The sequence below is a fragment of the Sciurus vulgaris genome, assembly GCF_902686455.1.
Source record: "Sciurus vulgaris genome assembly, chromosome: 3".
Taxonomy (NCBI): domain Eukaryota; kingdom Metazoa; phylum Chordata; class Mammalia; order Rodentia; family Sciuridae; genus Sciurus; species Sciurus vulgaris.
In genome coordinates, this window is record NC_136463.1 from 153600851 (window position 1) to 153624912 (window position 24062).

Consider the following 24062-nt stretch of genomic DNA (forward strand, 5'->3'; position numbering starts at 1 on the left):
TTGTATATATTCATGTAAATTTCATTAGTTTATTCTGAACAAATCATTTTATAATTACTGAAAAATGTTACTTCACTTAGCTATTGGATATTAACTATTTGATATTAACAAATCAATTATTGAAACAAAGTGAACATGTCAATATAAAAACTTAAGAAATTTACAAAGCTGTACAAAATAACTTATATTTAAAAAACTAGACTGATACAGTCTGTACAATCTCTTCAAGAGAGCTAGATAATTATAAATTTATGTAGTTTTTTTAAGTGGGTGAAAGAATGGATGTTTTAAGGCTTCTTTGAGAGTAATTCTTTTGGCTGGATCATACTCCAACATTTTCTGAATGAGGTCAAAGAGAAGCTCATGTTCAGCATCCTGAGAGAGCATGAATTCCTGAAAGGAAAAGAGAAGTACATTCAACAGCCTTTCCACTACCATTTATTTCATTTCTCCATCATAGAAAGAGAAGAGCTGGGGACGGAGATTAGCAGTGGAACATAAGGCCCTGAATATTCAATACTAGCACCAAAAGAAATATGTAACGAAAGAAGTATGTAACAAAAAAAGAGGGGAATCTTAAGATTTGGATCATTTAAGTAACGTCCCAAACTTACCTTCAGAGGTTTACAGCGCCTTGAAACATATCTACCAGCAGAACTATGTTCATCCCAGTCTAATCGGTCATGATGGAAATATTTACGTTTCCTAAAAACAAGTCAATATCCATTTATGTTTATGTAGATACTGAAAACTTATAGCAAAGGTGACTGGTTCTATCATTTACTACACTTTATAAAGATCAATGCTTTTAGAGACTTAAAAGGTAGCTAATGTACAGAGTTATATCCACTTCCCACCAAAGTAATCTGTTATTAAATGAAAATACATTAGTGATTTATTTAATAAAGTTCACATCCGAACAATTAACCAAATGCTACAAAGGACGTCACTACCTCTTAAATAAAATAAAACATACCTGGTTTTCTGTATCATATGTTTTGGTAGAGGTCCAAGAATCCTTTCCATCATTGCCAAGTGCTCCTTACTATCATGTGTCTTAAAAACAGAACAAAACCTCATTAACTCTATTTGCTCACACACTGTGCATGCACTATTCTCATTTAACATCAGTGCTAATTTTCTAAGTCAAGACATGACTAGAAGGTACAACAAAGATAAGCACCTAAAAAGGTATACTTTTCAGCAGTTACATAGGGGGGGGGGGGGAAACCCTGAATAATAATGACTTTGCAATGACTTCCTCAAATGGATAGGGATAATCACTTATAAGAAAAATTATGAAGAAAATATAAATCACAAAATTATCTGTAAACTTGAAATTATTCTCAGAAACAGGTACTTTTCTTATGCAAAGCTGCTGAAAAATCATTATCACTTACTGGAAATACTGTAAACCCAAGATAGTATTCGATAAGAATACATCCTATACTCCACACATCACATGGTTGGGACCATCCTAGGGCTGCAAAACAAAGCACAATGTTAGGGGGAATAAATAACCTATTTCTTTCTTTCTTTTTTTTTTTTTTTTCTTTGCTGTGCTGGGGATCAAACCCAGGGCCTTGTGCTTGCAAGGCAAGCACTCTACCAACTGAGCTATCTCCCCAGCCCAACCTTATTTCTTAAAGGCTCAAAAGTCAATTAACAAGACTATCATTCTCTTGAAAAAGAACACACATAATTTATGAATTAGGAGGAAACTTTTAATACAAGGTTGGGCTTTGAAGACATCTGGGTTCAAGTCAACTCTGGCTTAACTTTGGGACCAGTAATTTTTTTTTTTTTTTTCCCAGTGTCCTAAACTGTAAAATAGGAGCTAAATGCACCAATAAAGACTAAGTATACAAATTCTCTGGGCTATAATATGCATTAGAGAAATATATTTTTAAGTCCTACCACATACAATTCATGCAGTGTATGATGACATGCTGGTCAACAGCAGACTGCTTATGTCTAGGTAAGATTATAATGGAAATAGAAAACTCCTGCCACCTAGTAATGTAGCTGTTGTAACATGAAGGCACGCTTGCATTGCTCAAATGTTTATGATTCTGATGGAAACAATTGTGTGCTGGCAGTTTTATAGAAGCACAGCACATTTATGATTTAATACTTGGTAGTGCTAATGTCACTGGTTTATGCGTTAGCAATATCACAAAAATACATGTTTGCTATAAAGCAGTATGCAGCATATTTTGCTGGCAGTAGCCTCATATACCTCATGTTTACTAGATCTTTTTAATTTTAATTAATTTTTAATTTGTTCTAATTAGTTGTACATGACAGAGTACATTTATACATTTTGATAGATCATACATAAAGTATAATTTCTTATTTTTCTGACTGTACATATTGTAGGATCAATGGGTCATACAGTCATCTAAATCCCTTGACTGCATCATATTTTTTTGTGCTTGATCACACACAGTTTGGTTTTGTAGACTACATTCTATGATGTTCACCGCCAACACATTTCTCAGAACATATCCTCATGTAGCAATGCATGACTGACTACAAGATAAACATGTAACAAACTCCAAAAAGGTTAAGCTACTTGTGCTCAAGTCTGAAAGCTGTTGCTAAAGTCCTTAGTGTATCTTGTAATAGTGATTCTTTAAAAGGAAAAAGTTTTCGGGCTGGGGAGATAGCTCAGTCGATAGAGTGCTTGCCTTGCAAGCACAAGGCCCTGGGTTCGATCCCCAGCACTGCAAAAAAAAAAAAAAAAAAAAAAAAAAAGTTTTCAAAGTCCTACACTGAAAAAGACCTAAAACTGAATTTTTACAACAGATTCAAAAAATATAGTTTTTCGGAGTGTAATTAATGAGTACTAACCTAAAATAACTTCAGGTGCTCTATAATGTCTTGTAGATACCAGTGTACTGTGATGTTCATCATCATATGTTGCACTTCCAAAATCTACAACTTTAATATCTGGATTTATTAAGGTACGTTCATCACGTTTCTGAAAATCATAAATGATGGTTATGAAGATGAAATTTTAAAAATTCACCTTAAACTATCAAGATAACACATTGAAAACTTACCATTTTGGGATTATACACCTCTGTGTAGTCAGACTGCACAAATAAGATGTTTTCAGGCTTTAAATCTGTGTGAGTCAATTTATTGCTGTGCAGAACTGAAAATGAAACAAAGTTTTATTGTAACCTGAAAATAAAATGAAAAAACTGACCCCCCCACACCCCATGGTAAAAATGTGCAGATGCATTCCCCACAGGGCCAAAGAATGAATCAGTAAAATTTTAATCAGCTACTAAAATTATCAGACTAAAAGCTATTATCCTTTAAAAAAGTACCAACAACTCAAGGTGAATATTTTTAGGAAACGGGTTAAATCAGTCTTCAATAAATATTATGTGTTGGATAATGTATTATTTGTTGAATTAAACACATGCTATAGACTAACAGCTTGTAATCAAGTAAATCTCTATTATTTACCTACTCATTCCCCTTCTCCTCCTATTTATTTGAGATGGGATTCCATTATCTCACCCAGGCTGCCCTGAAATCCTCGGCTCAATCTCCCTAGTAATTGGTACTACAGACACGTGACACTTCCACCCAGCTTTTATTTTTAATTGACAAAAACTGAACATATTTACAATATATGTAATGTCTTAATAAATGCATGTGTTGTAAAAACGCTAAACCAAGCTAATTACATTATACCTCACACATCAATATATTTGCCATGATGCACAATAGAGTTCCCTTGTCTTTTGTGGTGCTGGGAAAAGAACCCAGGACTTCACACATGCTAAAAGCACACCATCTACTACTGAGCAAAACCCTCAGCACAATTAGGTCCTGTTTTTTAAAAATCTAGATCAGTCTGGCATTGTTCTCAAACTCACAGCTTTTGGAAGATAGGAACTTACAATTCACAGACTTGCATATCTGATATGCCATTTTCCTGATATGATCCAGCCGAAATGGCAGAAAACCATTTTCCTTAATGAAATCGTAAGTACTAAGTCCCAGTAGTTCAAACACAATGCAAATGTGACCATGATGCTCAAACCACTCCAACATCTGGACGCAGCGGCTGTAACACATGAAAAAAATCCTGAGTACACCTTGCAGTCCAAATCTACCTGAGGCCATTTTCCAAGTTCTGTTTTGATACTTACAAAGTACTGTTGGGATCTGTTGTATTTAAGTGTTCCAGAACTTGAATTTCTGAGCGAGCAGCTTCACAGTATCTATCCACATTTTTAACTATTTTTACTGCTACATGTCTACCTCCCCTGTTAAGAGACAATAAATTTAAGTTAAAAAATGATAGATGTGTCTCAAACCTCAGAGAGGACACTAAAAAAGAAAAGACACGTGGTGTTCAATTCTAGTTTTCTTTTTCTTTCTTTCTTTCTTTCTTTTTTTTCTTTTTTTGCGGTGCTGGGGATTGAACCCAGGGCTTTGTGCTTGCAAGGCGAGCACTCTACCAACTGAGCCATCTCCCCAGCCCCTTTAGTTTTCTATTATCCTCTTTAAACTGTACTTTTACTCTAACCCATCAAATTTTATTTTCTTAAACTTAGAGTTGACCTTTTAGATTTTGGGTGAATATATTTAAGTATTCTATGATTCAATTTAAGCAAGTAGAATGACCTTTAGTCATAGAATTAGTAATGCCAATACATACGCATAACAGAAACTTCACCAGATTATCACTCATGACAGCTTTTGGTCCTTCAACTAACAATGTAGGAGCAGCTCTAATTTAACAACTATGCTGTGATAATGCCACATCCCAACTAAGACTCAAAACAAAAGTAAATAAAGCAGTTTCTTCCTAAAGCACCTGCTCCTGTTAAATCTTGCTTTGGCTATGTTAGCAAAAAGTTAGGATATGGTGGTATATTGCATAGCAAAGAGTGCTAAGTCTCAGAATACCAAATCTTCTCAAACTCGAAAGCTCTGCCATTCACAAGGGGGGAAATGAACCAAATAGGAAAAAGAAAAAGCAAAAATTTACACTCTCCAGCCTCCCCATTCCAAAAATAGAAGAAAAGGATATGTTATTGAGATGCTGGAAATAGCTCAGGGCTTTGTGCACGCTAGGCAAGCACTCTACCTTGGGTTGAGCTAAAACCCAAGTACCAAGAAAATAAATTTTAACCAACAGTTTAAGGACATAAATAATTAAGTTTATGACCCCAATACAGAAGAGTTATCAGCTCAGTCCTGACTATTATCATAATGAATCATGGCACTTTCTAAAAACACAGGGTCCTAGTAACTAACTACCTTGAAAAGGTCTGAGATAAGAAAAGTTCCAAAATCTCCTAATATAAAACCAAGGCTGAAAAAATACATGTACCATAACTATTCTTGGTGGGACAAACAAAAACACTAAATTATGATCTCAGCTTAAAGTGGAACCAGTGGAATCAGCTTTTTGCTGGTGCTGGGGACTGAACCCAGAACCGCTGTGCCAGCCCAGAAGCTGGATATACTATTAATAGTTGCTTAAATGTCAAATACCTTTAACTAGAAGTTTCTCATATATAAGCAAAGAGACCCAAGTCCAAACAGCTTAATGATATAAAGTACTTTTCTATATTGACAACCTCCTCAAAGTATAATGCCAGCACAGGAAACTTACGCCTTATGATCGATGCATTCCACAACTTTTCCAAAAGCCCCTTCACCTAAAGTATCAACAATTTCATCTAAAAGAGAGAAATGAATCTCAGTTACACCAAAAAGTGGTAAAAAGTACTTATAATAAATGCTATCAATGAAGATTATTCTAGTTCATGTTACTAATTTCCTTATTGCTAGGTATTTATTTTATTGGTCAACACCACCAAAAAAAAAAAAAAAAAAAAAAAAAAAAAACAAACAACAAAAAAAAAACAACTATTTTTAGGTCTAATTTCATTAACTTGATTTACTGTTCTGGAAGTTCTGCATAACATTAAATTTCTAAAGAAAGCAAAAACACAATCCCCCCCACCAAAAGAAATGGAAAAACAAAACCAAAAAAAAAAAGAAAAAGAAAACAGAGAAAGAAAAAAAGATTTCCAAATCCCTGAAATCTTAATCTATATAGATTATGTTATCTGAAAAGTTAATAAGTGTTGAAAAATATTCTATACATCTTGCACTTAGTACGTCTCCACTCTGACAGATCAGGTGACCCTCCTCATCATCCTCTACACTCCTGGTTCTTTTCCTTCGGTGACTCTTCTGGAAACGTCAAGTGGGCGGCACCAAGATCATCCAGCCAATCAATATACCCGAGTGAATTCAGGGCAGAATACGAAATTCATTCAGCGGGGAGATATTCAGGCATTCAGATACACGCCAGGCCACAAACGGTTGGCAGGAGCAATTTCAAATTCAGTCCCCAGAAATTCACAGGGCACATAGTTTATGTTAACAGGAGAAAAACATGGCAAGGAACAGATTTTCAGATAAGATACTCAAAGTGGTAAGGCAACAAAACATAAATACAATTGTTTTTCTTAAAAAAAAAAAAAAAAAAAAAAAATGCTTAGTTGTAGCATTCACTGAAACACTGAAACATAATTTTAAGTTTCTAGTGTCCTAATTTAATGTTGCAAAACTGTAGGATGTAATATTTACTTGTTAAAGTAGACTGTGGCCAAATTAAGATTCCCTACCTAATCTAAGAAAACAAATATTAGAACAGTAAATAAAATCAAAGTCCTAGTTTTGGGAAGAAAAAAGATTTGGTATACAAGAATAACACTACAGCACTTTAAATGTCATCTGAGCTATCACCAAATTAATACATAACCAACCCATAAAGTTCAAACCTTTTATATTATAGTTTGCTTAATGAAAGAACATGCTTTGTTAGAAGTACGTCTAATCTTCAATCATACAAAAATGCCTATTCTGCCAAAGCAGAATTGAAGTACTATAAAAAAATCTTTTAGAATGTCTTGCTATTGCTATGTCACCTTCACTATTTCACTGAAAATTACAATTAGTATCCAACTAGTAAGCCAAATATTTTATTACAGAATTAAACATACGGTTTTTCAGGAATTTTATCCAATGTGCAAACAGCTTAATGATAATCCTCCAAGTTAAAGTTGAAATTGCTTTATCGTAAAACAGAATTTTTTCAAACACAAATTCAAGTTTTCCTGTTCCACATGGGAAATAAAATTTCCAAAATGTTTTAAAACAGCTCATACCCCATGTGAACGATGATGTGAAGTACTGTGCTGAGTCCTGTGTTTACTTTTATAACTACTTCTTCCACTTCTACCAGAGGACTTGCTACTATGGTTCTGATATCTGCTTTCATGGTCTCGATGGCGATGTCCAAGTTCACATCCTTGACTGTAGTCATTTCTGTACTCATCAATATAGCGTCGACTATGGTAATCTTTCTCATTTATAGATCTGCTTTCCATGTAATAGCTAGAGAAAAAATTGTTTTCCATGTTTTATGTCAGTACTAACCTTTGTCAAATTTGTAGCAACTTTTACTTTTGTGTGCTCATGCATGCTACTGCAAGAATTCTACCAGCTGAAGCCCCAGACCTACATACAGGTAATGTTGTGTCCTGCCCCCCAACCCGCCCCCCCAGCAAAGCATGCGATTTTACAAACAAGTCCTCAAATATCTCATTGCAAACAGAACAGTAACCACAAAGTAATACTAGTTTTATCACCATAGAAATTTGATTTTTACATTCAGACACTTAAACACACTTCTTACCTATCAGATGTTTTAGAGTGATTGTATTTGCAATGCTTGTTCTCTCGACCACTGCTATATGATCTCTTCTTCCTCTTATGACTGCTACTGCTTCTCCATTTTCCACAATCCCAATCCTTTTCATCCCAATCAGGACAGTAAGTTCTCTTTGAGTGTCTCATCTACACAAAAAAGACAAATTTACCCCAGTTAAATCATATCTAACACTGTAACTTCAAATTCACTCTACCTACAACCTCTAATCAGGAATTATCAATATATTCAATTATTGCACTCTAGAGTTTGTGAACTTTACCCACAAGTATTCTGCATTGTCCATGTCATGCCCAGATTTATTTAAAGTAGGGGGGTTTCGATAGGTGGATGGAGAGGGAACCCAATTTAACTTCGCTAAAATTTCACCCTTCCTGCAAGTACACACGCAAGCCAAGTGCGGTGGCCCGTTTGAGCCTACACACAACACGTGTCATAAACACACAGTGCAAACATGACACATAAGCATGTATGCATATAAATACACGCACACTGCGCACTCCAAGGTTTTCCTTCCTCGGGTTCCTAGTCTGGTTTTTGTTACCACTAAGGGTAGAGCGCCTTGTAAATACTTCGAGGCAGACTTCAGGCCTACCTCATTCCACCAAATCAACACGTCCAACTACTTTTTTCCCTCAACTTGCTACGGACACATTCGCCCACAGCGGGGCGACCTAGAACATTCCAGAATCTCAGCGGCGCCGCCCAGAGTGCTAGGCCCGGCCTCCGCCCCGCCGCCATCTTAGGGCTCGGGCGCCGGCGGCCGTAAACACAGCGGTGCAGGCCCGGGCTCGGGTGCCGCCGCCTGCCGAGAGGACTCTGACAGGGCGCCCGTCCGGCAAACGGCGTCGCCAGCCCGTGGGCAGAAACTGCAGCAAGGGGCTTCGGCAGTGCAGGCGAGCGCGCTGCCCTTGTGCAGCTCTGGGGTGGCGGGCAGGCGGCACCGAGCGGGCGAAGAGCCCGGGCGGACACACAAGCAGCGCAGAGGGAGCACCCGACCCTCAGGGAGGGCGCCACACTCTCCCTCCACCGTCCCGCGTCTTACCGTCCTGCCAGAGACTCCAAGCCGAAGGTGCAAAGCTCGCACCGCGACCTCGGAAGGGCACAGCTGATCGCGACAGGCACCGACCACAAAATGGAGCTGACAGCCCCAGCGCAGCCCTTGACCCAAAAAGCACCGATGACGTGGCGGAGGCGTCGAGGCCGCGGGGCGGGGCACGCACGCGCGAGGGGCGGGCCGACGCGCGGCCCCGTGTGCAGGTGCCAGGCGGCGCTGCTAGGGCGGGGAGGAATCCACTCCTCGCTCATTAAAAACTGGGTTTGAGAACGCTAGTAAAGAGAGGGAGGTAGGATACAAAAATAGCAGTGTGCCTTGACTGCGGCCATTAAAAGGATGCTTTGAAGGAGTACACCACCGGCGTCAGATTCGCTCCAAGTTAGTAATTGGCTTGGTTTTGGCTTTTGCTAAGATACTAAGACCTATTTAAAATTACTTTTTATGCTCAGTTTGGTCCCAGCATCGCAAACAAAACAGTTTTTAGTGGCTAGGCACAACACGCTCTGAAATTGGGTTGGAAAGATTTTCCCAAAGTTTTAATTATTATTATTATTTTAATGTGGTGCTGAGGATTGAACCCAGTGCTTCACAGGTGCTAGGCAAGCGCTCTACCATTAAGCTACAGCCCCAGCCCCCCAAAGTTTTAAACGGTAAAGAAATGAGTGAGCAAGATCCTATAGGAAGTCTGTCGTTAATTGGAGTATTTGTCATTCAGAAGCCCAGGTCTCAGCAGGAGGAAAGGCAGGAAGGGGAAATGGGGAGAACACAAAAGGGACTGGCAGCTGACCCCCACATGACTGACCCAGCTGTCCCCAGTAAAATAGGGAACTTCCTTACCTTCTCTCCTGTCCCACCCTAAATAAGCCCACTAAAAGTAACTGATCCAATGGAGAAAAGATAGCCTATTCAACAAATGGTGCTGGCAAAACTGGAAATCCATATGCAGTAAAATGAAATTAAACCCCTATCTCTCGCCCTGTATAAAAAGCTCAAAATGGATCAAGGATCTAGGAATTAGGCCCGAGACCCTTCACCAAATAGAAGAAAAAATAGGCCCCAATTGCCATCATGTTGGCTTAGGACAAGACTTCCTTAACAAGACCCCCACAGCATAAGAAGTAGATGCAAGAATAAATGAGATAGATTCAAACTAAAAAGCTTTTTCTCAGCATAGGAAACAATAAAGTGAAGAGAGAGCCTACAGAGTGGGAGAAAATCTTTTCCACACACACTTCAGATAGAGCACTAATCTCCAAAATTTATAAAGATATTAAAAAAAAAACTTGAAGCCCCAAATACAAAGAACCCAATCAATAAATGGGCTAAGGAACAGGGCACACACTTCACAGAAGATATTCAGGTGATCAACAAATATATGAAAAAATGCTCATCATCCCTAGTAATTAGAGAAATGCAAATTAAAACCACCCTAAGATTTCATCTAACTCCAATTAGAATGGCAATTATCAAGAATACAAGCAGCAATAGGTGTTGGAGAGGATGTGGGGGAAAAGGCACACTAATACATTGCTGGTGGAGTTGCAAATTGGTGCAGCCACTCTGGAAAGCAGTATGGAGATTCCTCAGAAAGCTTGGAATGCAACCACCATTTGACCCAGCTATTCCACTCCTCGGCCTATACTCTAAGGACTTAAAATCAGTCATAGCTGCTCAATTCACAATAGCCAGACTGTGGAACCAACCTAGATGTCCTTCAATTGATGAATGGATAAAGAAACTGTGGTATCTATATATATAATGGAATATTACTCAGCTATAAAGAATAATAAAATTATGGCGTTTGCAGGCAAATGGATGACATTTTTGAGAATATCATGCTAAGTGAGATAAGCCAAACTCAAAAAGCCAAAGGACTAATGATCTCACTGATAAGCGGATGATGACACATAATGGGGGGTGGGGGGGGCAAGAATGGAGGAAAGAGGGACTGTATGGAGGGAAAAGAGCGGTGGGAGGGAAGGAAAAAATAACAGAATGAATCAAACATCATTACCCTATGTAATGTAGGATTACGCAAATGGTATGCTGTTACTCCATGTACAAACAGAAACAACATGTATCCCATTTGTTTACAATAAAAAATTTAAAAAAATAATCAGCATACTACAGAGATACAGCCACATCAATGTTCATAGCAGCTCAGTTCACCTTAGCTAGATTGTGGAACCAACCTAGATGCCCTTCAGTTGACGAATGGATGAAGAAACTGTGGTATCTATACACAATGGAATATTACTTGGCCATAAAGTAATATTTTTTGGGGCCTGGCCATTATGGCATTTGCTGGTAAATGGATGAAACTGAAAAATATCATGCTAAGTGAAATAGGCCAGGCCCAAAAAACCAAAGGCTGAATGTTTTCTCTGATAAGTGCATGATGATATATAATGGGGGGGGGTGGCGTGGGAAGAGAAGACTGAAGGAACTTTGGATGGAAAGGAAAATGGGGTAGGAGGGGGTAGGGGACAGAAAGATAGTAGAGTGAAACAGACAGTATTACCCTATGTATATTTATGATTACATGAATGGTGTGAATCTACATTGTATACAATCATAGAAATGAAAAGTTGTATCCCATTTGTGTACAATGAATCAAAATGCAGTCTGTAAAAATAAAAAAGATTTTAATAAAAAAAATGTACATTCATTCACACACACACACACACACACACACACACACACACACACACACACAACTGATCAACTCTTCCTGTGTCCAGGCTCTGCTAAACCCTATAACACGCAGACCCTTGTTGTAGCCTGTCACCATTTTCTTTCCTGAAAATGTGTCCCTCTGCTGCTTAATAAATAGCATTGCTTGAGCTGAGGGGTTGTGGTTCAGTGGTAGTGTGCTTGCCTAGCATGTGTGAGGCACTGGGTTAGATTCTCAGCACCACATATAATAAATGAAAAAAAAAAAAGGTCATCAAAAAAAAAAAACCAGCATCCCTGATCCCTTGAGGTCTGTCCCCATTTTGGTTATTTTTGTTTTTACTAAAAGCTTTACTATATGTTAATCTTTACTAGAGAAAATATCAAATGGATTGGCTAGTCTTTCTAGACCATCTCTTTATCTTGGTCCCGTCTTTCTAACAGTGTAAATAATTCATGGAAAACAATATTTCTAGGTTAAGGATTAGTTATAGTACTAGTTTATACTTAGGGTATTCAAAAATTCTTGCATTTAATTGAAGTTCAACATTTAAAAAACAACATTTACATGGAATAAAAAATTAAACAGCAATCGCTTATATTAAAATTTTAAAAACATCTTGGATAATAGTAGTAAAGAATATGCTCTGAGAATAGCAGTAAAAGCTGTTGGGCTCCCCCTTGGTACCAACAGCTCACAGACGATCTTTGCTATAAAACAACAGAATGACAAAATCTCTGACATAATTAAAACTGAATAATCCACAATGCATATGTTCCAGCAATTTGCCAAGTATTTGTCCAGATCTATTACAACTACTGAGCAAATGGGTTGGCATGAATAGTTATATCCTTAATGTGCACATCATTAAGAGGTCGATATGTCTTCTCATTTACTGGTAACTTCTCCAATTCATCTAGAGTCTCCAGACCATCTATTACCCTGAAAGAGAAATACTGTATGAAAACTTTCTTAAATTGAAACACAATATTCAAATATATAGAGCATTATAATCTCCTTAAGAGGAAAGGATTATGTTTTGTAGTTTTCTGAATCTCTAGTTGAATGAACAACAAAATATTGATTTTTATGCCACAGATATGGATTAAAATTCAGAAATAAAAATTCATTTTTATGCTCTCAGTCAACAAATGGGTAGGAATATTCTGACCAGAGTGCCTAAAATTATTTGCTACAGTCATAACAATCACAGAGTATTTGCCAATAGTGCCAGTATTACAGTTAAAGGGAAAACAAATTTACTCTCACATTTTGATATCAAATGTGTTGGTTTTCCCAATTCTCCACTTCTCTGGGGGCCCTTTAATTTAATTCTGACATATTCAGGGTTAGTGCAGGCCCCACAGGTTAGTCCCACAAGATTGTCCTGCCACCTCAGATGCCAGATTAACATCCCAGGTGGCAATCTGTACTTCTGACCAACTAGCTACAAATCAGATATTCCCTCAGCAACTCCTTAGGTTTGATAATTTGCTAGAATGGTTCACGGAACTCAGGCGAGTGCTTTACACACTATTACAGTTTATTACAAAGGATATGACTCAGGAACATCAAATAGAAAAAATTCAAAAGGGAAGGCGTGAGGGAGGGGCACAGAGCTTCCATGCTCTCCCTCCAGGCCATCTTCCCCGCACAAGCATGTGTTCACCAACCTGGAGGCTCTCTGAACCCCACTGACAGTTTGTTTTATTTTGGGGTTCTGGGGAACTGAACCCAGCAGTACTCTACTACTAAGCTATAATCCCAGTCTTTCTCACTTTTGAGACAGGGTCTTAACTAAGTTACCCAGGCTGAGCTTGAACTTGTGATTGCCAACCTGAGACTCCTGAGTAGGGGGAATCATGGGCTGCTCCACCTACGTGGCTCATTTAGAGTTTTTATTTTGTTTTGTTTTTGGTACTGGGGATTTTACCCAGGGGCACTCTGACACTTGTTTTAGTCAGCTTTTTCACTGCTGTGACTAAATGACGGGAACAGCACAACTGTAGAGGAGAAAAGGTTTGTTCAGAGGCTCATGGTTTCAGAGGTCTCCATCCACAGACAGTAGGCTTCATTCCTTGGGGCTCGAGATGAGGCTAAACATCATGGTGGAGTGTGTGGCAGAGGGAAGCAGCTCACATGGTGATCAGAAAGCAGAGTAAGAGACTCCACTTGCCAGATACAAAATATATGCCCCATAGCCACAGCCCCAATGAACCACTTCCTCCAGCCACACCCCAGCTGCCTCCAGTTACCACTCAGTTAATCCCATTAGGGATTAATTCACTGATTATGTTAAGGCTATTACCCAATAATTTTTTCCTCCAAATCTCCTTGCATTGTCTCACATGTGAGTATTTGGGGGACACCACACCTAAACCATAACAGTCACTAAGCTATACTCCTCACAACCCTTTTTATTTTCAGACAGGGTCTGTTAAATTGCTAAGGGCCTCAACTTGTGATCCTCCTACCTCAGCCTCTCAAAGTGCTGGGATTACAGACATGCAGCATCACGTCCAGCCTCATTTAGGGTTTTTATGGAGCTCCCATTACATAGCCATGATGACTTTTACATCAATGGTTACTGGTGTGCTGAAATTAATTTCCCATTCCTCTCCCCTTCCTGGAGGTTCAGGGTAGGGGAACAAAAAGGGGCTATGGGGCTGGGGATGTAGCTCAGTTGGTAGAGTGCTTGCCCCAGATGCACAAGGTCCTGAGTTCAATCCCCAGCACCACATTAAAAAAAAAGGGGGGGGGGGGGACTAGGACTAAAAGTGCCAATCCTCTAATCAAATGGCTGGTTCCTCATTTCCAGTTCCCATCCTGAAGCTCTCTACAGGCCCATCAGGTATCATCTCATTGGTATAAACTCAGGTATGGTTGAAAGGGGCTTATTATAAATAAGCAAATTCTTTCTTTCATTTCTTTCACTCAGGAAATTCCAAAGGTTTTACCTGTTACAGGAACCAAGGATGAAGACCAAATATGTATTTCTTATTACATCACAATATTATACCAGTCATAAGGATTTCTTTGCTATACATAATATCAAGAGAAAGTATATAAGAACTGTCCTCCATTAAGAGTCCTAAAGTGGATGACCACTTTGCATTTTAATGTTTAAATGTTGTGCTTCTCCTTTTGCTTCTGGACAAGAAAGCAAGATTGACAGTTAACCTCCACCAGGCCCACTTCATGTTTCCACCAAAAAAACAAAAAAAACAAAAAAACCCAAGAACTATACTGAAACACCTGTTTTAGAAATTCGGGTAAAACATTTGCTCATATAAAGTGGCTTTTTAAAATTCTTCCTCTTTGTGCAACTCAGTTCAATTCCCAGGATTTACATATGTACTTTAAAAAAAATAACCGATTTGCATTTCCACTAAAATGGAACTTTAAAAAATGGAAAGAATGCCTGAAAGGGCTTCATTGACAATAACTACAATTACCAAAGCCTTATGACTACTTCTACATGTAGGACAATTACGTTCTTTAAATTGTCATGTGGGCTATAAGAAAAACAGGAAACAGGAAATAATGAGCTCTGGAAACAAAAGAGCAGGTAGGCTGTATGGTGGCATAGGCCTGTAATCCCAGCTACCGAGGCCAAGGCAGAAGGACTGCAAGTTTCAGGTCAGCCTAGGCACTTAGTGAGACCTTGTCTCAAAAAATAAGGGCTGGGGATGCAGTGGTACAGTGCCCCTGTGTTCAGTCCCCAGTTACTCCTCCTCACCCCACATCAAACACACAAAAGGCAGAATTAAAGCAGATTAAGTCTAATAAAGGATCTAGGACATTGGGCCTTTAGAGAACCAGAGGAAAGTTATGGATCATTTTTCCAGAAAAATGTATATGAAAATCTAGCTGTCAAGAGTTAATGAACCTAAGGTTACACTCCACTGTTTTGTTTCAAATCCAATAAGATAAATCCTGGTAATTCCTGACGAATAATTCTGAATGACCAGTTAGGGAGAAAATGAAGAATACCTAAGTTATCTATATACACATATGAAGATAATTGGGTGCTCTAATATTTCATTAACTTGATTGACTATTAACAAAGTATAAATTAGCCAGGTGCAGTGACATACAACTGTCATCCCAGTGATCTGGGAGGCTGAGTCTAGGAGGATGGCAAGTTCAAGGCCAGCCTCAGGAATTTTAGCAAGACTCTAAGCAACTTAGTGAAACCCTGTCTCAAAATAAAAAAATAAAAAAGACTGGGGATGCAGCTCAGTGGTAAAGCACCCTGGGTTCAATTCTCAGTACAAAAAAAAAAAAAAAGTATAAATTAGATTTAATTATAAAGATTTTTTTTCAAAAAAAAGTTGTAGTCCTGTATTTTTTTTTAATTTTTGTAGTTGTAGATGGACAGAATGTCTTTATTGTATTCATTTATTTTTATACAGTGCTAAGGATCAAACCCAGTGCCTCACATATGGTAGGCAAGCACTCTGCCACTAAGCTACAGCCCCAGCTTGTCATGTATTTTTATTTAACCTGGTATAAAAACTGGCAAATACAACAAATTGTAGGATTATGCCTTGGATTATTGAGCTTGGTAAATATTTGTTGAATGAAAAGATGAACTTAAGTCCCACTGATTTATAAAAGTAACTCCCAGAAATGTTGTAGAAGCTGCTAAATACTCCCCCAACATCTATTCTCCCCTACTTATTCTGAGAAACCTATTTTGCTGAGGTTTCTCTGTGTCCTGTCTCTCCCTTGTAGGTAAGGTGTGTGGCCACATTACTAAGTTCTGGGTCTCCCTGTAAAGTTCTTTAAGAAGATGCTGACTCTGCCGACAAGAACCTTTTGTCCTTTTATCACAAGGTGAGCTTGAAGGTGAAAGCTAAAGATGGTGGAGAAGCAAGAGGCATCTGGAACACTGGTGGCATAATGGAACCATTAAGTCAGTCCATCATTTCTAAGCCAATATTTCAGATCTGTTGCTGCTAAATGCTGTTTTTAGTGAAAAGAGATATTACTATTCATTTTTGTAACAATCCTGAAAAAAGTCATATGCAAATCTTTTATAAAATAAGGAGAACAAGGGGCTGGGGCTGGGCAGTGTAGCACTTGCCCACATAAAAATAAATAAATATAATAAAAGCTTTGTGTCCAAATACAACTATGAATTTTTTAAAAAATAAGGAGAACAAAGAGGAAAAGTTATAACTTCCTCAAAGTCACAGGGCAGGTAAGTGAAGGACTTAAACTCCATCTTGGTTTCCTCTAGCTCTTTCTAATATTAGTTATGCTACTTTCACAGTCATGTTTATGCACTGACATATCAAATTAAAACATAATGAGGTGGGGAGGAAGGAAAAAAAATAACAGAATGAATCAAACAACATTACCCTATGTAAATTTATGATTACAGAAATGGTATGCCTTGACTCCATGTACAGAGAAACAACATGTATCCCATTTGTTTACAATAAAAAGTAAACAAAAACAAAAATTAAAAAAAAAAAAAAACCATAATGAGAACACTTACTTTCCAAATACTGTGTATTTCATGTCCAATGTGGCTGCTGCTTGCCATAGGTGATAAAGAATTGAGATCCATTAGTGTTTGGGCCATTATTAGCCATAGATACAACACCTCTAACATTGTGCTGAAAAAAAGACAGACCAATGCATTAATCTGTGTTTTTAACTACTGCAAATACAGGATTAAAATAAGACATGCACAAACCTTCCAATGTTTAAAAAAAAAACAAGAAAGCATTAAGTCAGCTTCTATTAGGTTAATCCAAATGTTCAGTTTCTGTATTATCTGCATCCCTGAAAAGCTTGTATAAATTATATAACAAATCACTCTCAATAATTTCATTTTCACTTTGGAGAATATAGCCACAAACACTTTTAGCAATGATAGAAATAATCCTTACATTTATATTAAGGAATACTGTGCTGGTATGAAACAATCAGGCAACAAAACCAAAATCCCCAAAATCTCTTCTTATATACAGGACTCTTGCTAGTTTCTTTATCTGTAAACAAGGGAAGTTGGACTAGTTCAGGGTCTATTCAGAATTCAAATGCTTACAAGGATCGAGCAGAGAGTAAATTAAATGTAAACATTAGGGAAAGATGGAGTCTGACAAAGTAAATAATTATCTCTTACTTCATGGCATTAAAACAATTTATTTTACACGAATGGCCATAGGGAATGTTATCTATGATTCTTTCACCCATGGGCAGCTAGTTTATAACTCTAAGACTGGATGATCTAAAATGACAAGACTGAAGACATGACTAAGCTGTACTACAGGGAGGTGCCCAAAGATAAAATACACTACAAGTACCTTTACTGATTAGTGTTAACAACTCATCGGGTGACACTAATTAGACAAGCTATAGAGTCGTAGCTCCATCAATATATTAATGCTTATCTCCCTAAAAGGTGACTACCAATCGAATGCATTATTTGATACATAAATAAGAATATATGCACCATCAGAAAATTAATTTTAAAAAAGCACCCATTAACATATTTCCCAGCTTCAAGAGTAACATTTACCAAACTGTTGCAGATGGCTATGTGCTCTGCTCCATTTACTGCTCTGCCTCCCCAGGAGGTAACCATTCTTCTAATATATTTATATAAGCCCAGACTATGTACTGTTTTTTTTTTGGCTACTTTCTAAACTCTACAAAACCACGTATCACTTTAATCTTCTGGGAAATGCTTTTTACATTTAAGACTGTTGTTTCTAAGATTCATACATGTGTACACAGTTGTAGTTCACTGATGTTTTCTTCCACTGTAGTGTGATATTTCACTAGTGAATAGACTAAACTGTACCCATTTTATTATCAATGGACATGTGGCTTGTTTCTAGACCTCTGCTATTACAAATGGCGCATCAGGAGCACTCCTACTGTCTCTTGGTGCACATGTACAGGAGTTTCTCTTGGGTAAGCATTTGGGAATGGACTTGCTGGATCAGAGTATGTGCACACTCAATACCCATCCTCAATTCTGGGGTACAACCTATTGGTTTTTAACACTGTCTGCAGTGGAATCACTGGGGAACTTTAAAATAAAGCTGATGTCCTAACCTGTCCTACTGACTGTTTCTCTCTTTTCAGTGGGGTGAGGCCCTAATCTTTTACAGTTTTGAAACTTCCATAAATTACTATGTCATGGCCAATCTCTGGTTTTCAACTGGTATAGGAAGCAGTCATTAATTCAAGTCTAAAGAATGTTTAGTTTCTAATTCAGGAAAAGTCTGACTTTTCAAAAAGTTTATCACCTCCAAACGATTCAAACAATAAATTTTTTTGAATTTTTGTGGGTATATTTTATTTTTGTAATATATATATTAACTTATAAAATAGAGAAATCTTTCTGCATTCAACCTTGATACTACCGAAACTTTGCAAGTAGTATTTTTTTTAATACACAGAGAACCAAATTAAATTTAAAAGAAAGCTATGCCAATGCTATTACTAGTTTTAAACTTTTATAATGGATATATTTTAATATAACTAAAATATACTATACCAAAGTGCATATTGTAACTGAGAACTTTTCACTTTTTTCTAATCATAAAGTCATCACCTATGAAGATATGAAGTTTCAGAAACTGCACAATAAATTGTTAACTGAAGTTATCTCTGTGAAGTAGAACTGATTTTCTAAAACTGGCAAGCACTGCATCCCCTGCCCCGCCCCCCGCACCCCCGCCCTGGTACTGGGGATTGAACCCAGGGCCTTGTACATGCTGGGCAAGTGCTCTACCCTGAGCTACATCCCCATTCCACACCCCCCCTTTTTTTTTTTTGGTACCAGGGATGGAACCCAGAGGTGCTTAATCACTGAGTCATATTCTCAGTCCTTTTTATTTTTTATTTTGAGACAGGGTTTCACTAAGTTGCTTAGGACCTTGCTAAATGCTGAGATTGGCCTCGAATTTGTGATCCACCTCCCTCAGTCTTCTGAGCTGCTGGGATTACAGGAGTATGCCGTGCCCAGCTCCTCCCCATCCCTTTTTATTTTGAGACAGGGTCTTTCTGAATTGCCCAGAACTTGCATCCTCCTGTCTCAGCCTCCCAAGTAGCTAGGATTACAAGCATATGCCACCATACCTCACTAGATTTTTTATTTTGGAAAAAAATATTATTCTTTAAAGCTTGAAAAATTCAGAAAAACTTAACAAAGGAAATTAAAACCCCCTAATTTTCCACAGTGAAGATTCATTTATATGTACTTCTCTTTAAACTATTTAAGATCTATCTCAAAGTATTAAGTAAAGTTAATACAGGAATGTTCAAACATCTAACAGAATGATAAAGGATAGGGATTGATAATAAGCAATTGATTAACTAGGAGGCAGTGTTTCCTTCCCCTTCTCAGGAAAGGCCAGTGATTCATGCCATTCAACATTAACTTTATGGAGAGACATTAAGCCTCTTTGGAACACTGCCAGTTGAACATTTCAGATTGGACTCAAAATGAGCTCACTTAGTATTAAGATCCATGAGATGGTGGGACTCCAGTACATGTGTCAGGCTAGAACTGCCTGACACATTTCTAACTTCCTAACTTCATTTATCAAGCATGCATAAACTACAAAAAAGTTATTCAGTCAGTAATGATACCAACTTGTGTTACTACAACGCATTTGTCAATGTCTCCAAGTATGACCAGAAAGGAGAAAATAAAATTCTGAAGCACTGGAATATACCTTAAGATATTCACTATATTCATCTTCAAACTTCTTGCCCCAGATACTGTTACCTCCTCTTCCAGTACCTATATTAAAAGCCAAGAAAATCAAAAGAAACATTTAAAGTTAAAAAATCGTTCAATTTCTAAAACTTATGGGAACTTTATAGCATAACACTTTATTTAAAAAAAAATTTTATGACTATTTTTATTTATTTATTTACAAATTTATTTATATGTGATGCTGAGAATAGAACCCAGTGCCTCACACATGGTAGGCAAGTGCTCTACCACTGAGCCATAACCCCAGCCCACATAATATTTTAAATATAAATAAAATTTTATATAATACTTTCCCATATTTAACTTAACAGACCAGAAAAATAAAATATTCCTACCTAAAAAAAGAAAAAAGAAACAAAACCCTCTTTAATACTATTACTCAGAATTTATGGGCAAGTGTAAATAGCATCTGCTTAAAAGTTTCTTCTGTTACAAGGAGCCCTTTCTACAGACATCACATGCTTTATTTTTCCATTCTTCTCACCCTCTTCTTCATATTATACATCCAATTTCCCTGATGTTAGTTAATGGAAAAATTTACCTGTTGGATCTCCTGTTTGAACCATGAAACCCTTGATATTTCTATGAAATATACAGCCATTGTAGTAATTACTGGCACAAAGAGCCAAGAAATTCTGAAGAGAATAAAAATGATGATTGATAAATAGTACAGCAGAATTGCACATTAGGTAAAAGAATCAATCATTATTTACTAAAAACACAGTAGCGGTGATATTAAATATGACTTCTAGGCATCACTTTATAATGTCACTTCCCTGCAAAAACCCTTTAAAAGTTTCCTTTGCTCTTGGAATAAAATAGAAAATCTTCAGCAGGGCTTAACAAGGCCTGTATCTCATATAATAATAATCCTTTCTCCATTGCTTACTATGCTGAGCAGATTAGCATTTTGGCAATTCATCCAAAAGGGGAAGGTTTTCCTACTTTGGTGGTCTCTATACCTGCTACTTCTATATGTAGAAATTTTTTTGTTGTTGTTTCTTTGTTTGTTTGGAGTGCTGGGGTTTGAATCCAGAACCTCACAAATGCTAGGCAAGGGCTCTACCACTGAGCTGCACCCTCAGTTCCTGGAACATTCTTATCACATCTCTTTCCACTGAGATGATTTCAGACCTTCTGCACTCAGTTAAATTACTAGTTTCTTGGGTAGATCTGTCCTTTCAAGTAGCTCCTTTCCTACTGTATTATTATCTATCTCAACACTCTACTTCACCTTTTAGAATTACTTAGTTTTCATGTCCTATTTATTTTCCCAGCTAGAATATTAGCTCCATGAGAGCAAGGAGTAGCTCTTCTTCATCACTGTAACCCAGATTCTGGCAAGATAATCTTTCACCAATAACTGAATGAATACACAAAGCTGACTCTTCTTTATCTCTCTCTTTTTTTCTTAACACATCCCCAGCCCTTTTTTATATTTTATTTAGAGACAGGTTCTCGCTAAGTTGCTTAGAGCCTTGCTAAGTTGCTGGGACTGGCTTTGTATTCGTAATTCTCCTGCCTCAGCCTCCTGAACCACTGGGTTTACAGGTGTGTGCCACAGCACCCAGCTTGCATCACTGATTTCTTTTTTCATTTGTTCTTTTTGGTTATACATGAAAGTAGAATGTATTTTGACATATCATATATACATGGAATATAACTTCCCATTCTTGTGGTTGTACATGATATGGAGTTACACTGGTTGTGTATTCATATATGAACATAGGAAAGTTATATCTGATTGCATTATTTTTAATAAGTATATAATGGTACTCACTTCACATGTTTTGGGTGTCCTCTCACAGAAGACTTCTATTTTAATGTCACCTACATCTGTATGCAATGTCACAGACTAAAAAGAGGAGACAATATTAGAACAAATGAGATTTTTTTCAGGTGACTAAGATATTGTATTATTTTTCTGACTGAATATTCAAGATGATAACCTAATTAAAGCCAGAAATACTGCTTAAGAGATGACCCATCCACACAGCAGCTCTGAGAGATGAGTTGTACTGCTTACACCACATTTATTTCAACAGCAGGGAAAAACTCCAAAAGATGAACATAAATGGCAGTGTAAAGTGATATCTCTGATAAAAAAAAATTGGAAGCAAATATTGTGATGAGAATAATTACTCAAGTTTGAATTTTTCATAATAAAAATAAAAACAATTATTATACATTATTGATTTATATGTCACCAACATTACTTTAGTTGAAAAATGGTAAGAAATGATTTCTTCAAAACAGTTTCCATCATTTCCCTTAGGCAGTTTAATTTAGGTAGCAGGATTAAAAAAAATCCTTTCGTAACTATAGACAACTTTAGAAGGTCATGGGTTCAATCCCCAGCACAGAAAAAGAAAAGAAAAGAAAGAATGAATTTAAAAATAATTTTGGCTTTAAAAAAAAAAATCATTATTCCATAGTGACCAGGAAGGAAGAAGGAGGAAAGGGAAAGGGGAGGTACTGGGGAATGAAACTGATCAAATGATATTGCTATATTGTGTTTATATAAAATATACAACAATGAATCTTATTATAAATTATAATACACCAATAAAAATTTTAAAAATCAAAATGCATGCTTTCATAATCTATAATTTATTCATCTTGTCACTTAAATTTCTATGTATCTTTATTTGCCTTGGCTGAATTTCTATAAATTACTTAGAATGAAAGATTTAATTTAAGTATGTAAAATTTACCATTTTTCCTCTTAATGGTTTCAGGAAGTACAATTTAATTTCTCAGTCTTTCAGAGAAAATCTTGAAAATAAGTTTCTATTCCTAAAAGAAAAAAGAATTAGTTAATTTTTTCCTACCTTGTTTACTCACACACTATTATCTTTACTGAAAGAAAAAGTGTTGAATTGCGTTATAGAAGTGAAGAGAAGGAGGCTAGGGATACAGTTCAGTTAGTTGGCAGAGTGCTTGCCTCGCATGCACAAGGCCCTGGGTTCTAATCCGGAAGGAAGGAAGGGAGGGAGGGAGAGAGGAAGGAAGGAAGGAAGGAAGGAAGACATGAAGAGAAGAGCCTACTCAACTTAAGCCCCAATCTCCTACTTCCTCTCTCGTTGTTCTTCCAAACACTCTTTGCGAAGTCGTAGAACAAACGCCCACCTTAAGAGTCCAGGCAGTGGGTATTTCCTTTATTGGAAGACACTTATACTCAAACATTTAGAAAGGCCAATTTCCTCACTTCCAAGTCTCCGCTCAAATGTCAGGTCTTACTGACCTAATAATCCTATTTAAAACTGCTTTAACTCCTGGATCTGCCCTATTTCTTCCTTAATATTGCTCACTCACATACTATATACTTTCCCATTGACTTTTCAACAACACTCTCGCCGACCAGAATGTTCACTAGGGTATCCGGAGAACAACACAAAGCTCACCAAACACTTGAATAAGTGAATGAAAAAATAAATGATGTTACTCCATACTTACCCACTACGGTGAGCACAGCCCTTGTTAAAACAGGAAAGATACAATCGCCTTAATCAGTAGCAGGTCTGTTGATTCGAAATTGTAGTTTCTTTGGGCCACCGGAAGTCAAGCGTGAGACCCCCTTAAAAATAATTCCCTTTATCTCCCCTCTCCTCCTATCGTAAACCCAAACGAATAGAACTGGAGGGATAATCTAACATCCTACACGTGATTTTGACAGTGAAAGGGATCTCTATTAATCACAACCGGAGAAACAGCATGATCCCGAAATACCTAGGGAACCAAAACAATGCATTGGACTCTGAGGTAAATGGTCAGGACCACTTCCGCCGGGCTCCGCGGGGAGGAA

At 37.3% G+C, this 24062-nt stretch overlaps 2 protein-coding genes across 3 annotated transcripts; both read right to left on the minus strand.

The window, feature by feature from the left end:
- Positions 1 to 9010, minus strand: CLK1 (CDC like kinase 1). 2 transcript variants are annotated; one of them, XM_079133151.1, is made up of 13 exons: positions 8823 to 8991; positions 7745 to 7905; positions 7215 to 7443; positions 6144 to 6234; positions 5648 to 5714; positions 4173 to 4289; positions 3921 to 4087; positions 3066 to 3160; positions 2854 to 2983; positions 1401 to 1483; positions 977 to 1056; positions 615 to 705; positions 1 to 393 (listed from the first exon to the last, which is right to left on the minus strand). In XM_079133151.1, the coding sequence occupies exons 2-13, from the start codon at positions 7903 to 7905 to the stop codon at positions 250 to 252; spliced, it is 1455 nt and encodes a 484-aa protein (XP_078989277.1). In that variant the 5' UTR covers positions 8823 to 8991; the 3' UTR covers positions 1 to 249. The 2 variants fall into 2 exon arrangements, with proteins under 2 accessions (XP_078989277.1, XP_078989278.1); XM_079133152.1 differs by lacking the exons at positions 6144 to 6234; positions 7215 to 7443 and having other exon boundaries at positions 8823 to 9010.
- Positions 9011 to 12022: 3012 nt separating this feature from the next.
- Positions 12023 to 24042, minus strand: PPIL3 (peptidylprolyl isomerase like 3). The gene is given in 8 exon segments (XM_079133156.1): positions 12023 to 12450; positions 17015 to 17042; positions 17045 to 17135; positions 20214 to 20281; positions 20799 to 20892; positions 22038 to 22112; positions 22972 to 23053; positions 23714 to 24042. Coding segments are annotated over 7 exon segments (486 nt in total). The 5' UTR covers positions 22975 to 23053; positions 23714 to 24042; the 3' UTR covers positions 12023 to 12323.
- Between the last annotated feature and the right edge of the window lie 20 nt (positions 24043 to 24062).

What these genes read in the sequence shown, in the direction of transcription:
- CLK1 (XM_079133151.1), bottom strand. Translation starts at nt 7,905, where the DNA reads ATGAGACACTCAAAGAGAACTTACTGTCCTGATTGGGATGAAAAGGAT. An exon ending in ACAGATCCCAACAGTACTTT is followed by an intron (nt 4,088 to 4,172) that starts GTAAGTATCAAA and finishes CATGTGTTACAG; the next exon opens with CCGCTGCGTCCAGATGTTGG. An exon ending in AGCACCTGAAGTTATTTTAG is followed by an intron (nt 1,484 to 2,853) that starts GTTAGTACTCAT and finishes TTTGTTTTGCAG; the next exon opens with CCCTAGGATGGTCCCAACCA.